The sequence below is a fragment of the Lissotriton vulgaris genome, chromosome 5, assembly GCF_964263255.1.
Source record: "Lissotriton vulgaris chromosome 5, aLisVul1.2, whole genome shotgun sequence".
Lineage (NCBI taxonomy): Eukaryota > Metazoa > Chordata > Amphibia > Caudata > Salamandridae > Lissotriton > Lissotriton vulgaris.
The window spans coordinates 899,922,050-899,935,617 of NC_141693.1; the positions used below are offsets into that span (position 1 = coordinate 899,922,050).

General features: G+C 45.8%; 1 protein-coding gene across 2 annotated transcripts in view; it reads right to left on the reverse strand.

Annotated features, from left to right (window-relative positions):
• Positions 1 to 1,879: 1,879 nt before the first annotated feature.
• MARCHF5 (membrane associated ring-CH-type finger 5) overlaps positions 1,880 to 13,568 on the reverse strand; it is a 390,101-nt gene continuing 378,412 nt past the window's right edge. For both annotated transcript variants that reach the window (XR_015295957.1, XM_086922504.1), the window contains one exon: positions 1,880 to 3,151. Coding sequence is in view for 1 of the 2 variants with exons in the window: in XM_086922504.1 (XP_086778630.1) it covers positions 3,035 to 3,151 (117 nt within the window). In the remaining variant the exon portion in view is untranslated. The remainder of the gene's footprint in view (positions 3,152 to 13,568) is intronic.

The following is a 13,568-nucleotide window of genomic DNA, read 5'->3' on the forward strand; positions in this document are numbered from 1 at the left end:
AAAGCATGAACATATTAGCCCAGGAGGCAGGTGGCAGTACGAGAAGCAAAGGCTGTTCAGTACAAACAGCCAGGTTTCTTTGACTTTCCAACAGGAGATGCTGCAGAGAAGGCATTCAGGTTTGCCTAGACGAGGAGTTTCGGATGCCAAGCGAGAAGACAAATGGTGAAGGTCACCTGGAGCAGGCCTCAGATGTCTGGCAATCTTTCGGTGGACTGCTGGCCTCCTAAAGGCTTTCTCCCATGCAGCCACAATTGTATCCAAAGGGGCTTCATTAAATGCAAGCAAGGACTCGTGAATAAGATTGCAAGTGACACTTTGCATCCTTAGGGGGGTAGGTTAATTCCAAGGCGTCAACTGCTTTTTGTGCCACAGTCAAAAATGAGGAAACGTCCTCAGAAGTAGGGCCAAAGGAGAAATTTATGTCTCTTTCAGGGGAAGTGTCAAGGTCACTAAAGTGTCAAGGTCACTAACATTTATTAAATCCACATATAAGCCAGAATCAGTACAGTGGTGAAGGAGTTTATGAGCTTCTGAATTATCCTCCCCTCTGCGACTGTAGTCTGTATCAGGAAGTGCAAAGTCTTCACAGTCAGAGCCAAATACCTCCTCCATTTTGGCAAATATAAGCTCTAGGTAGATGCTGTGCCAAGGGAACTTCGTTGAAGCTAGTCTTACCTTTCTCTCGCACCACCCAAATAATGGCCTTCAAGATTGACAGCTTCGCGAATGTGCTGTAGTGACTTCATGGACAGTGTATCTGTATGCACCAGTGAAAGCTCCGACCAAAACAGGGGTGGCCCCTTGGCAGGCTTTGACTTCTAACATGCAAGTAGTGACACCCAATGAGGTGTGGCACAAGAAGGCGCGGATGTCGGAGCTATTGGAATCACCCAGACCGCAGGTACTTGCTCCCCTCTTGGGTATGTGGCCTACAGGATGTAGGCAACATCCTGAACAGATCCAGCATTGCAAGCTGGGAGGACTCAACCTGCACAGGTCGACCAATAGACCAGGAAACTCAAGTTTAATCTGCATTGTAAGAATCACATCTGACAATGAGGAGTCAACGGGAGAATAGAAGAGAGATTGAACAGTCTCGTTAGCTGGACCCTTTCCTCAAGGATGAAGAGGAATTCTTTAGCTGTGGAACTTTTTGTTTTATCTGCAGTGAAAGATTGTTTAGCCCTCTTTTTCACTCTGGGCCTTATCCAAAAACAACTGGGCCTGCCGCTTCTTGATGGTCTTCAGTTGAATGGATGCATTAAAGTTGTGATTCCAGACCACACATGCCGGTATCTTGTGGATCCAAAAGTAACATTATGTTGCGTGATCGGCAACCAGATTTAAACCCTGAACATTTAGGAGACATTTGACCTGGTTGCCGAATAAGTTTAATTGGTGAGACACCAAGAGAGCACTGAACGCTGTTGAAGCTGTATAGAAAAGGAACAGTCGCCATTAATACTGGTTGGCTGGCAACATAGTCCGGTATAATCAAATTGTACGGTGTGGATGTAACTGCATGGCATTGCGCAAGTGCTGGAGAAATATTGTTGGCGAAAAGCTTTTCTAGACCAATCTTGGAAAGATAATTCAAAGGTGGAGAATGCAGATCCAACAGAAGCACTCTTATAATCACTTACAGCTCATAGATTTGTGCTCTGTATTGTACTGCAGCAGTTGTAAAGCATTTCATATTCCCATACAAGTCTGCAAAGTGCTTCGAATTGCATTGGTTCCTAGGTGCCTTTTTCAGAGTGCATGTTCATATGTCAGATTTTTAAAAATCTTTTTAATTAGCACATAAGTGAAGACTAAAACCTTTATTACTGCTAGATGTTCTAATCGTGGCCAGATGAGAGGATAAAGCACCAAACAATTACACAGTAGTTTTATTACAAATCAGCCATCAAATGAATAAATACAGTTTTGGGAAATCAACAGATCACACTTTATAAGGCAACAGTAATTCAGATTGCAATAATTGTACCCACAAATAAAAAGTCAGTCACATGTATTATTTCTTAGTAAAGTCAGCCTCACAGTACTTTTTGGCCATTAACTACGCTGCATTTTTTATTTTAGATTTGCAAATGGTCTCTTGATAGTTTACACGTTAACACTTTTTCAAATGTAGGCGTCACCTTATCACTTAATGTGCCATTAAAATTAACATTATTGCACACAGATTTGTATCAAACACCATCTATGCTTATGGAAAAGAAAACACATTTCGTAGTTTGATTCCAAGTGAAACATCAGATCTCACAAGTCAGGTAAGTTTATCATTAGATACTGCAGTAAATTTCCTAAGACATTCATGTTGTCAGTGGGGATAAATGACTGCAAAATAACAGTACTGAACTTCGTACAGGAATAAAATTTGTGCTTTCTGTGTCTTCAAGGTGACAGAACGTCCAGCTATGTAAATTCCCAGTCACAGTGTGAACTTACATTTAGGTTTTAGTTGTGGTGGCCACTATACTAACTATTGATTCATTATGAGAAAGCTCACCTCCATGGACTAGATCTAAATGTCACAACAGCACATTTGTCGAACACATTAACTTGGCAAACCTTTTTACAAAAAAAAATAATTAAAATATATTTTTAAAAGCCCCTCACTGTTTCCACAGGATCCAGCCGATCTTCTACATATGAAAATATTGTGCGTGTATTAAATTTACAAAAGGCAGTCGAAAGGAGCAGTCCGTGTATGCCTAAAAACTACGAACATTTGTTTTTCTTAACACAATCACATATCCAGGAGGGAAAAAAATCACGTTCCATGCTATTTAAACTGTTCATGACTGCCGGCAGGGGATGCATAAAAAACACAACTATATCATATTCTTGGGTTCAGTGATTACTGAAGTTTTATCCAGTCATACGAAAGTACTTTATTACGTTTGTAAAAAACTGGAATCAGGAGCATCACACAAATCCCCACCGCTGGACTATGCATGAACGATAGCTCCATTTCAGTTGAGTGGAATCAGGTCGCAGACTGTAAAGGAAATGGTAATTACGTCTATACCTCTTCTTGTTCGGGGTAATTTAAAATTTTGCGGTGAGCTTGGCGCAAATACTGCTGCTGTTTGAAATACACCTTGAAAGCTCCTTTAATGGCAACAAAAGCTATCCCACCCTAAAAAGATAAAATATGTCAAACGTTATAAAAACAAAATTACACATAAGGATAATTCAGAACTCATTAACATTTCCTGAACAGTGGAAAAAGCGAACTCTCTTTATAGTCATTCTTACTATTAGACTGCAGGTTCGTTCTCATTCTCAACCTGCACGTGTCACAGCCAAGTGGCTGGATAGGAAACTCCGTCAATACTAAGCTTCGCTTTCGAGTAGCCCACATGTTTACATTATGCATAGCACACCCCAACTCTTGCACATATGTGCACCCTTGCCAGTTCTCTTCAATAAACAAGCACTGGCAAAGCAAACAGGCTGGTCTTCTTGGAAAGCTGATGGAATGTTCACTTTTTTCCATTTTGCTTTTTTATTGCAAGCATACGGCTAACCGTGGCAGCCATATGCTTGCAATGTAAATTGAAAAACCAATTAAGATTCGCACATTATTTTAATTAGACATAGCGGGATCGGTTTATAACCGGTACTGAAACTCTTTTTAGTTTTACACTCACATCACAGAAAATATGATTCCTTTTGTTGGAACAAAAAAAGTTATGTTGGCTTTACATTATTGTAACCTGAAGACAGTTTAAAAAAAGAAATGTCTTAAGAAATAATAAAAATAAATGCTGACGTAAGGAGAGAAAATATGCATTATTAAGGTAAAATATTAGCCCACAAGCCCTGGCACTGAAGTGCATTTCTTTTTAAGCAGATGTGTATAACTGAGCAGGCAAAATAAAGTCGCTCAAAGTACAAGAGGTAAATGGCTAAAGCAGGCTGACTCGTGCTGTATGCTGTGATGGACCGAAGCAAAATGTACAAAACTGCAGAAAACATCACTGGATCAAGCTGGCTGGCCCAAAGTCCCGCTCTGGATGTTTATATGTATTGTTTTTTCTTCTTACAAATCTTTCTCTACAGACCAAATATGCAGCTACTCATTATGAGCTTTCTGATAACGGCCTAAGGGTCAAACAGAAAGGCAATGATAATGGGAAAGAAGCTAAACGCTAAAAGTAATGGAGTCATGTTAAAGTAACTTTCTCCTATTCCCAATTGCTGTGTCTTCTAGGCGAATTTCACCACAAAGAAGAACTAGAAATGGAGGATGACAGGCAATATTGGACAGCCTAGACAATCAGGTTGCAAATAATTTCCTGGGTAACTCTTGCATCGCTCCTTGTAGAAACAAAAGCATAGTGATGGCACAGCACATTTTGGATAGCCCATGAAGTTGGCAGGTATACAATTAAATGCCTGGCGGATGTCAACGTCTTAAGAAAACTAGTTACTTACCTGTAACTTCATTTATCCAGTATTGGTATCTTTCATAGATTCACATGCTTGAATCTTCCACGATGTTGAGGTGGGAGTCTCACGGGGCAAATAAAATATATACATAATAGAAATAAAATATCATACAATAGGCTAAAATGGACCATAAAGTCACTACACTAGCCTAGCCTTGTCTTTTTGTAAAAAGAACCACATTTGGAACCCAGCCAATCAGGCTCCAGCACCCTCTAGGACACTCCACAGAGAGGAAAGTCCCTCAGATTTTCGTAGCACAAGTGACAGCAAGTATAACATAGTAATAAGGGAAGCCTCCCCAGGGAGGAGGGTGGGTCGCATGTGAATCTATGAAAGATACCAATACTGGATAACTGAAGTTACAGGTAAGTAACTCGTTTTCTTATCCAGTATTGGGGTATCTTTCATAGATTCACATGCTTCAATCAGAATAACTAGCAGTAAAAAATCCTAGTCCCTTAGCGGATGGTGGGTATTGTATAGACCACATTAGAAATTTTGTGCAATGTAATGAAACATTTCACAGCTAGCGTAACAGAAAGTTTCAATTCTATTAAGGACTCAGACGAGGATTATGCTGATCTTTCTTCATTTATTGCATAGCAGCCATTTTAAAGAACAATAAACTACCATTCCCAAGAACCAAAAGGGAATTTCAAAGGAAGAAACATAATAACAATAGAGTGCTCGTAGATAGAGACCCATCCGATGCACCAATCAGATGTCCCCAGGGTCTTGATAGTCCTCTGTTCCCGTCCATGATTCCTCTTTCGTTGCTCAGTCAGCCTACACAGCCGACTCATTAGTCTTGTTTAGTCGAATCCCCTGGAAAACCAAAAGTAGTCATAAGCAAAAGAAATGGCTAAGGATTAGCCCTGAGGAGAGAACACATCAAATATGTACACAATCACAATGCCATATTCCAAAGTAAACACTGTACTTACTCAAATATGTGGGAGGGAAACAGCCAACAAAGTTGCACCCTGGGTGGGATAATCCTCGCCTCAGAGTCCTTAATAGAATTGAAACTTTCGGTTACGCGAGCTTGGAAATTTTTCATTCTATGTCAGGCGAGGATTATGCTTGTTTAAAGCTTGCTCGCCACTAACTGAGCCATGTCAATAACAGGTTTGAAGTAAAACCGTTTAAAAGTGGAGTCTGAAGACCAATCTGCAGCATTCAGAATGTCTTCCAGACGAGCTCCCTGGGCAAAAGCTTTTGAGGCCATGGCCCCTCTAGTAGAATGGGCAACAAAGATAGGTAGATCAATGCCTGCCTCTTGCATGACCCAATGGACCGAACGGGCAATCGTGGGGGAGGACACCACCCTATGAGGTTTTTTGAGAGCAATAAGTAACTGGCGTTCCCCAGGCAGTCTCAACTCCTCTGTCATTTCCTCGTAAGCTTTGAGGCAAGCAACCGCACAGAGCTTCGGGGAGTCCGGAAACGCAGGATAAGAGACCTAAGTCGTCCCACACTTGGTGCGCCTGCAAAGGGTAAATGTTACACCAGTGGGAGAGAAGATTCTTCCAGAAACATCCAGGGCTCGGACATAGCAGCATGGCCAGCTTCACTGAAAGCTCTTTCCTAGACAAGAACCTATTTGGTTGCCAAGATTGGAAGAGGTTCAAAACTCTGTTAACATCCCACAACTCCGAATACCGAGGTTTCGGGAGGAGAGAAAGGCGAACACCCCGCAGAAGGCAGCACACTAAAGGGTGTTCGCCCGCTGGAGAACCGTCCACCAAAGCGTGACCAGCAGAAATGGCAGATCTGAGGGTATTGATGGTACTATAGGCATGACCTTCCTCTGCTAGTGAGGCCAAAAAGTTCAAAATGGCAATCACATCAGTTGCCACAGGATTGAAATTCCGTCGCAGACACTAACGACACCGCCGTCTCCAATCGAGAACGTTTGAGCATGCAATCTGCCCAAGCTTTGGACAAGAAGCTCTCAGCCGCTCCTGAAAGGGCCAGGACCGCCCATCGTCCCCTGTAATCCGCCACGCCATGAGATTCAGGGAGCCATGCTCGATCAACGGGTGAGGATCGCCGTCCGTACTCAGAAGAGCCGGAAAATGGGGGAATGGGATTGGAGAATCCCAAGAAAGTCCCAGAAGAACTGGAAACCAAACTTGAGACCTCCAGATCAGCAAAATGAGCACTATGTTTGCTCCCTGGTGACGAACCTGGGCCAAGACCCGGGTTATCATCACAAAAGGGGAAAAGCAGAACCCATTTCCCGTCGCCAATCCTGAAGGAACGAGTCTGTTCGCTCCGCCAGAGTATCGGGAAGCCAGCTGTAGAACCGAGGCAGCTGGTGATCCAGGCGAGAGGTGAAGCGGTCCACTGAGAAAGGACCCCAGAGGCTCTGGAGATCCGCAAACACTCCCGGTTGCAGCTTCCACAGACTCAGATCGTGGAAGTGGCGGGAGTGGAAGTCAGCCACTTGGTTTTCCCGGCCCGGTAAGTACCCCGCCGTGACCGAGATGTGATGCTCCAGGCAGTACTGCCAGAGATTTGCAGCAAGGTCGGAAAGGGCCCTGGATCGCGTGCCCCCCAAGTGATTGATATATCGGACTGCGGAGACATTGTCCATCCTGAGAAGGACGCAGGCGCGCACCAAGTCTTTCGTCCAGCACTTGATCGCGAACGAGCCCGCCAACAGTTCCAGACAGTTGATTTGTAAACCATGCTCCAAATTCTACCAGACACCTCCCGTGGTGAAGTTGTCGCAGGTTGCGCCCCAGCCGGATCTGCTCGCGTCGGATTCGATAACTATATCTGGCGCGGATTCGAAAATGGCTCGACTATTTCAGGCTTCCATGTTGGCTAGCCACCACTGAAGTTCCTCCTTGGTGGCTGGAGTCATGCACACCTTGTAAGAGTAATGGCGGCCCCTGCAAAGGTGGGCTGCCTTGAGCCGCTGAAGCGCTCTGTAATGGAGCGGGCCGGGAAAGATCACCTGAATGGAGGCGGACAGGAGGCCCACTATCCGAGCGAGCTGTCTGAGGGAGTTGTGGCGAATCTTCGTCATCTTGCGAGAAGGAAGGCTGAGAGTGGACTCCACTGAGTCTATCAAGAAACCTAGGAAAACAACCCTCTGGAGGGTATCAGAGTGGACTTGGATTCGTTTATCACAAAGCCTAGGTTCTGAAGCAGGTCCACCGAAGTCTGCAGATGTGGAGATAGTGTTCTGGCGTTCTGCGCCATTAACAAAATATCGTCCAGATACACAATGAGCCTCATTCCGGACACCCGAAGGAGTTCTATCACTGGCCTCAAAACCTTGTTGAAACACTAAGGTGCGGAAACCAGCCCGAAGGGGAGAGTGGTGAACTCGTAATTTTTGTCGCGCCAGGGAAATTGAAAAAAAAAACGGCGATGAGGGGGGAAAGATGGGAACCGCTAAATAAGTGTCCTTGAGGTCAAGACGCGCCATCCAGTCGCCCAGTCTGAGAATGTCTCGAAGGAGGTGGATTCCCTCCATTTTGAAATGGCGGTAAACCACCCACTCATTGAATTCCCGATGATTGATAACCGGACGCCGACCCCATCTGCTTTGTCCACAAGAAAAAGATTGCTGAGGAAACTCCTGGGATGAGGCAGGGTTTCTACTATGGTCCCCTTGCTGAAAAGGGCCTGAATCTCCTAGTCCACCAAAGCGGCGTCGGCCTCGGAAAAGGAAAGAGGGCGGGGAGGAGTGAGTTTCAAATGAGTGCCTAGGAATTCTATATGAAATCCCCTTACTGTTTGCGGGACCCAAACATCCCCCGTGACAGAAGTCCACATTGGGAAAAAATGCGCCAGACGCCCCCCACTTTTAGAAAGGAAGAAGGGAGAACACTCACCGAAAGAATTGGCTCCGCCACCTCTGCCTTTGCCTCCTTGTCCGCGGGTGGGATAGAAATTTCCGAAGCGGGCTTGATCCCGATATTGTCCATGATTGGAGCCCTGCCCTCTGCCCTGATTTGGATGGCCGGACGAGCGGCCCATACCTCGTCCGGCCCCTCGGAAAACCCAAGGGCGAAACACTTTCTGAACGGAAGATTGGACCCTATCCAGGGAGGTGAAGGTGTTAACGAACCTCCCTAGTTCCTTAATAAAGGGTTCACCGAAAAGGCCTCCCTGAGCAACTGCGCCTGCCTCAATATCCAACAGGTCTCCCAACTTGAGGTCGACCTTGATGAGGAGGGACCTGCGGCGTTCAGTGGAAATCGCTCAGTTGGCATTCCCTAGGAACACCACTACGCGCTGGGCCCATGAGGAGAGGTGTTCTGGAGAAATGAGGGAAACTGAGGCCTTTGTTTCTTCCACCATTTCAAGGATCTTGGTAGCGAGCCTAAAGACGTCCAAAAGCTTATCTTGACAGGCTCTCCAGGACCGGTCTATGCCCTTTTTGGGGTCATTAACCAACTTTTGGAGGAAGGTAGCTATTCTGGGGTCAATCTCCGGAGTGCCAGCTCCCTTCCCCTCCAAGGAAAGGTGGTGACACTCTGCCCCAAGGCAGTTCTGGGTTGCTGAAGCGGGCGGCGGATCCTGCTGGCTACATATTGGGCGACCTTCTCCGGCGGGGCCTAGTCAGAGAAGCGAGGGTGTAAGACATCGTCCGGGTCTAACATATCTGCACACAAGTTGGTTTCAGAAGTGGCTGGCGCCGACTTGGAAGGGAGCCAGGTTCGGGACGCTTTAGGAGAGGCATCCCCATCCCCCTGGTCCCCGGGGTCCCCATGGTAGAGGGGAGTGCAGGTGAAGCCGCAGAGAAACCTGCTGGAGGCACACAACTGGCAAGAACAGCCCGCTTAAGGTGGGAGAAGTCGTCAGAATCCGCACCAGCATCTCTAGCTCGTTTAGGTGGTGGTTTCTGTGTATCCACAGCCAGGCCAGGGGAGCAGGACCAGTAGAAGAGAGCTTTGGTGAGCCGTTCGCAAGCTTGGTGGATTTTGTGGGACAGGCGCTCCTCAAGGGGGGGGGTCATGGCCTGCTCTACTGCTTTGTGGATGGACTCAGCCACTGCATCGTAAAAGTCATCGTCCCAGGGAAGCGCCGCCAGGGGATCTTCATCCCATTCATTATCCCGATAGGCTTCGCCCTGATAGGTTGTCATAGGGAGGAAGAGTGTGACTCTTGTCAAAGAAATATGGCCAAGGAGGCTGTAAGCTCCAGATAAAAGGGGGGCTGGATTTCAGCCGGGATGTGGGCAGACAGTGTCCGCAATAAAAGGTTCCGAAAGCCTAGGACCCCAACAGCCCAGGTGCAAAATCTAAAAGGGCAGTCTGCCAAAAGGGTCCTTGCAGAAAACTGCTCTACAAATCCTGGAAACAGAGCGTTATGGGCCTAGAAGTACAGACCCTCCACAGATAGTGTAATAATAGTACTGCCTAATGGCAGGTACTGACCCCTGTCAGGGGAGTTCAGGCAGACAGAGACAGGACTCGCGCAGCGAGACAGCGCTGGGCTCCGATGAGCTGGCAGGAATGCGCAGAATCCCAAGCGCACTCGCCACGTCAAAGACGCTGATAGGCGCCACCTGGGAGTGTCACAAGGACACAGCGAGTCAGCACTGAGTCACGGCCGCTAGGGAGCTGAAGACTCCCACGACCTGAGTGGAGCGCCGAGTAGCGGCGGCCCGCTAAGAAGCAAACAACAAAGTAAAAACTATAGCACAAAAGCAGCAGAAACAGTCAAAACGGGCGACACACGTTTGAACTAAAATGGCGCATGCCCACACTCCACGCCGTGAGGGAAACGGCCACGGAAGGAGATTGCGAGCGAACGCGACCTGTGAAACCCATAACAAAAGTCAAGGAAATACAATAATAGCGCGCATCAGTGCAATCAGCAAAATTAAGGCATACACATGAAATAAGCAGTAAATAGAACGAGCCAGAAAGAAAGGTAGACTTATCTTGGCTGCTAACAGTGAAGAAAGAGGAATCGTGGACAGGGACAGAGGACTATCAAGACCCTGGGGACATCTGATTGGTGCATCGGATGGGACTCTCCATCTACGAGCACTCTATTGTTATGTTTGTTCCTTTGACATTCCCTTTTTGTTCTTGGAAATGGTAGTTTATTGTTCTTTAAAGTGGCTGCTTTGCAATAAATGAAGAAAGATCAGCATAATCCTCGCCTCCGGTCCCGACATAGAATCGTAAACATACTTATTTAACATATGCCACATCATATGAGAGAGACATCAGAAACGAATAGTTTCTTACCTGTCGGTGTAGTTTTGCAGCTTGAAGATCTTTCTGGATTCACTATGCTGTGCATATTCCGCCATCTTGTGGTTGGAGTCCGAAAGTGCTTTGTATTTTTTTTTTTTTGCTGTGGGAGGTTGCGAAACCTGATCCCTCTGGTGAGGCTACAACCCCCATCGTGTGTGTGCAGGCTCTCAGATTATTTTTCCCCTTCTGCCTTGCGATTTTGTCTTATTGCTTAGTAAGTCTACTATATATATTGCCTAAGGGGCTGAGAGTGCAGGGACACTTGTAGATTTTAAAAGGGTGACTTTTTAAATAAATATTATATAGATATTGACATGTACACACCTGTTTGTTTTTTTTGTTTTTGTTTTTTTTGCATGTATGTGTCTACCTACGTATGCAAACATTTATATAGATATATATCCTTGTATTACCACCTGCTTCTCCAGCCTCATCTTTCTGGCGGAAATGGGTGGGTTCGCTAGTGAATCCAGAAAGATCTTCAAGCTGCAAAACTACACCGACAGGTAAGAAACTATTCGTTTTGCAGCGTGAATCTTTCTGGATTCACTATGCTGTGCATAGACTTTGTAGCGGTTTAGTTACGTTTGTGGCGGCTGGGTGGAAGATGAGCGTTGGTTGTTGAATATATGTTGAAGCACCTTCTGTTCGACTTGTGCTTCCTTGTTTATTTGCATATCCACACCGTAGTGCTTCGTGAACGTGTGCACTGAAGCCCATGTTGCCGCCAGGCATATGTCTTGAAAGGGTGTGTTAGCCAGGAAGGCTATTGTTGCACCCTTCTTCCTGGTAGAGTGGGCCTGTGCCCCTCCTGCTAGTTATTGGCCTACCGGTTTACCTAGTAGGTATCCATACGGCTTTCCTTTGAGGAAAAGTACCCATATACGTACGTACTACTTTGCGTCTTAATCTGTATTTTTTTTTAATAATGTTACGTGACCAGGAACAACCCCCTTGAATGTTTTATTCAAATGGTTAAACGTCCTAGGCCCATTCATCCTTGTGAAGGCTAACACCTGATTTCCTTGTTATATTCTGTGTGTGTTATTTTTAAAATGGTCCTTACCAACCACAGCTCTTTTTCTTTTTTTTATGCAATGGGCCGGTTTTACTACCATAAGTAGATAAGGCCTAATGGTTTTTTGGGGTGCCTGGCTGATTTACGGGAGTACGTATTTCTTGTCTGATGCTCACCTTGGTAGCCCAGACCACTGCAGGGGTATGCTGATGCCCTGTTGAAATTTGTTACCACCCTTCCATGGTTATGGTATTTTAGAACATGGGCGCTAATACCTGCTTATGCGTTCTGTTAATGTTCTTAGGAGAGAAAAGAGGGTAGATGAAGGAAAGGCCTTACCCTATTATCTGCCTTCGCTTGTACATATAAACGTACCTGATGCTATATCAGCTATATATCTAATATACGTATTTGATGCAGAGGCCCACATATGTGTGCTCTTATCCTTTCAAGTATACTCCACCCATGTGGTCTATCCAAATATTGAATTGTACAGGAGAAGTTGTCCTGGACTTAGTTTGGCCACTGGGTTCAAGGAAGGTGACGGCCCTTTTAGTGTATCGTGCACAGTGGGCCTTTTGGCTAACTACTTGCGAATGGTCTCGTAATTTTAATTAGGCTATTGCCTGGTGTTATTTGATATTGAGCTGCCTTGTAATTCCGTGCAAGGGAGAACACCGTAACCTTTCACTGTGCTGTGTGCAGACCATGTGTTGTTTCTATCATGTAGGCAGGAAGCCTGAAGAACTGCACCCTGCTTGTGTTCATTCTGCCCTTATGGATGGTAATGGTAGTTGTAACGGGAACCCACCGTGGTAGGTGTGTGTTGCGTTTGCCCTTATACCTTGTGATGAGTAGGAGGTCCCCTCCAGTGGGCCACATGTGGGGTACGTGTTCCTACATAATCCCAGTCAAACTACTTTGCTATAGGGTAGGTATATGCAATGTTCGAGGTATTGCTTTGAATGCGTTTGTGTTACTGTGTGTATGTGTAGCACGTAGTGGAAGGGTCTGTAGTTGGCGAATTTTATGTTCGCGGCGAACCGCAGTTGGCCGGCCATATGGGATACCTTTGGAAGTCTCTGTGAACTCCATTGAAGAGCACCCGGCTTCTTTATGGTGTTCAGAAAGGCCGCAGTGAACCTCAGTTGCCGGCTTTCTGATTGGAATCGGTGGCTAACTCCCCTTGAAGAGCTGCCGGCATCCTTATGGTGTGAAGATCAGTCTCTGTGGTAGGAGAAGACTTCCACCTTTTTAGGGCTCGCCACACCCATAGTGTGTGTGAGGTGAGTGCGGTTGTGGTAAGCCCACCCCTCACATGGTGATCAGCCCATTTAGTGAAGCTGAATCGGTCTTTGTTATAGAAGCAAAACCATGTTGTGCTGCAAGTACATATTGCCGTGGTGAAATGAATGCTGTGTAGCGTGCGTAGATATGTACTTGTATGTTGGGGTTTGTAGTCTTGCTGAGTGAGACTCAATTGCCCCTTAGAAGTGACAGTGCGTTTAGAGTATGCATAGTATCATATCTTGAGCACTGTCTGTTATAGGCCTTATGTATGTTGTATATTTACACCGGCCTCAGGGAACCACCCATAATGTGTATGAGAGGATTAGAAGTGACAGTGCGTTTAGAGTATGCATAGTGTCATATCTGCAGCACCGTCTGTTATAGGCCTTATGTATGTTGTACATTTTACACCGGCCTCAGTAAACCACCCATAATGTGTATGAGAGGATTGTAGTTGTGGTATGCCCCAGCATCTCGAGGCGATCAGCCCCCTTAGTGAAGGTGATTCGCCATTGATACTGTAGCCAACTTAATGTTGTGTTGCAAGTACATGTTGTGGTGGG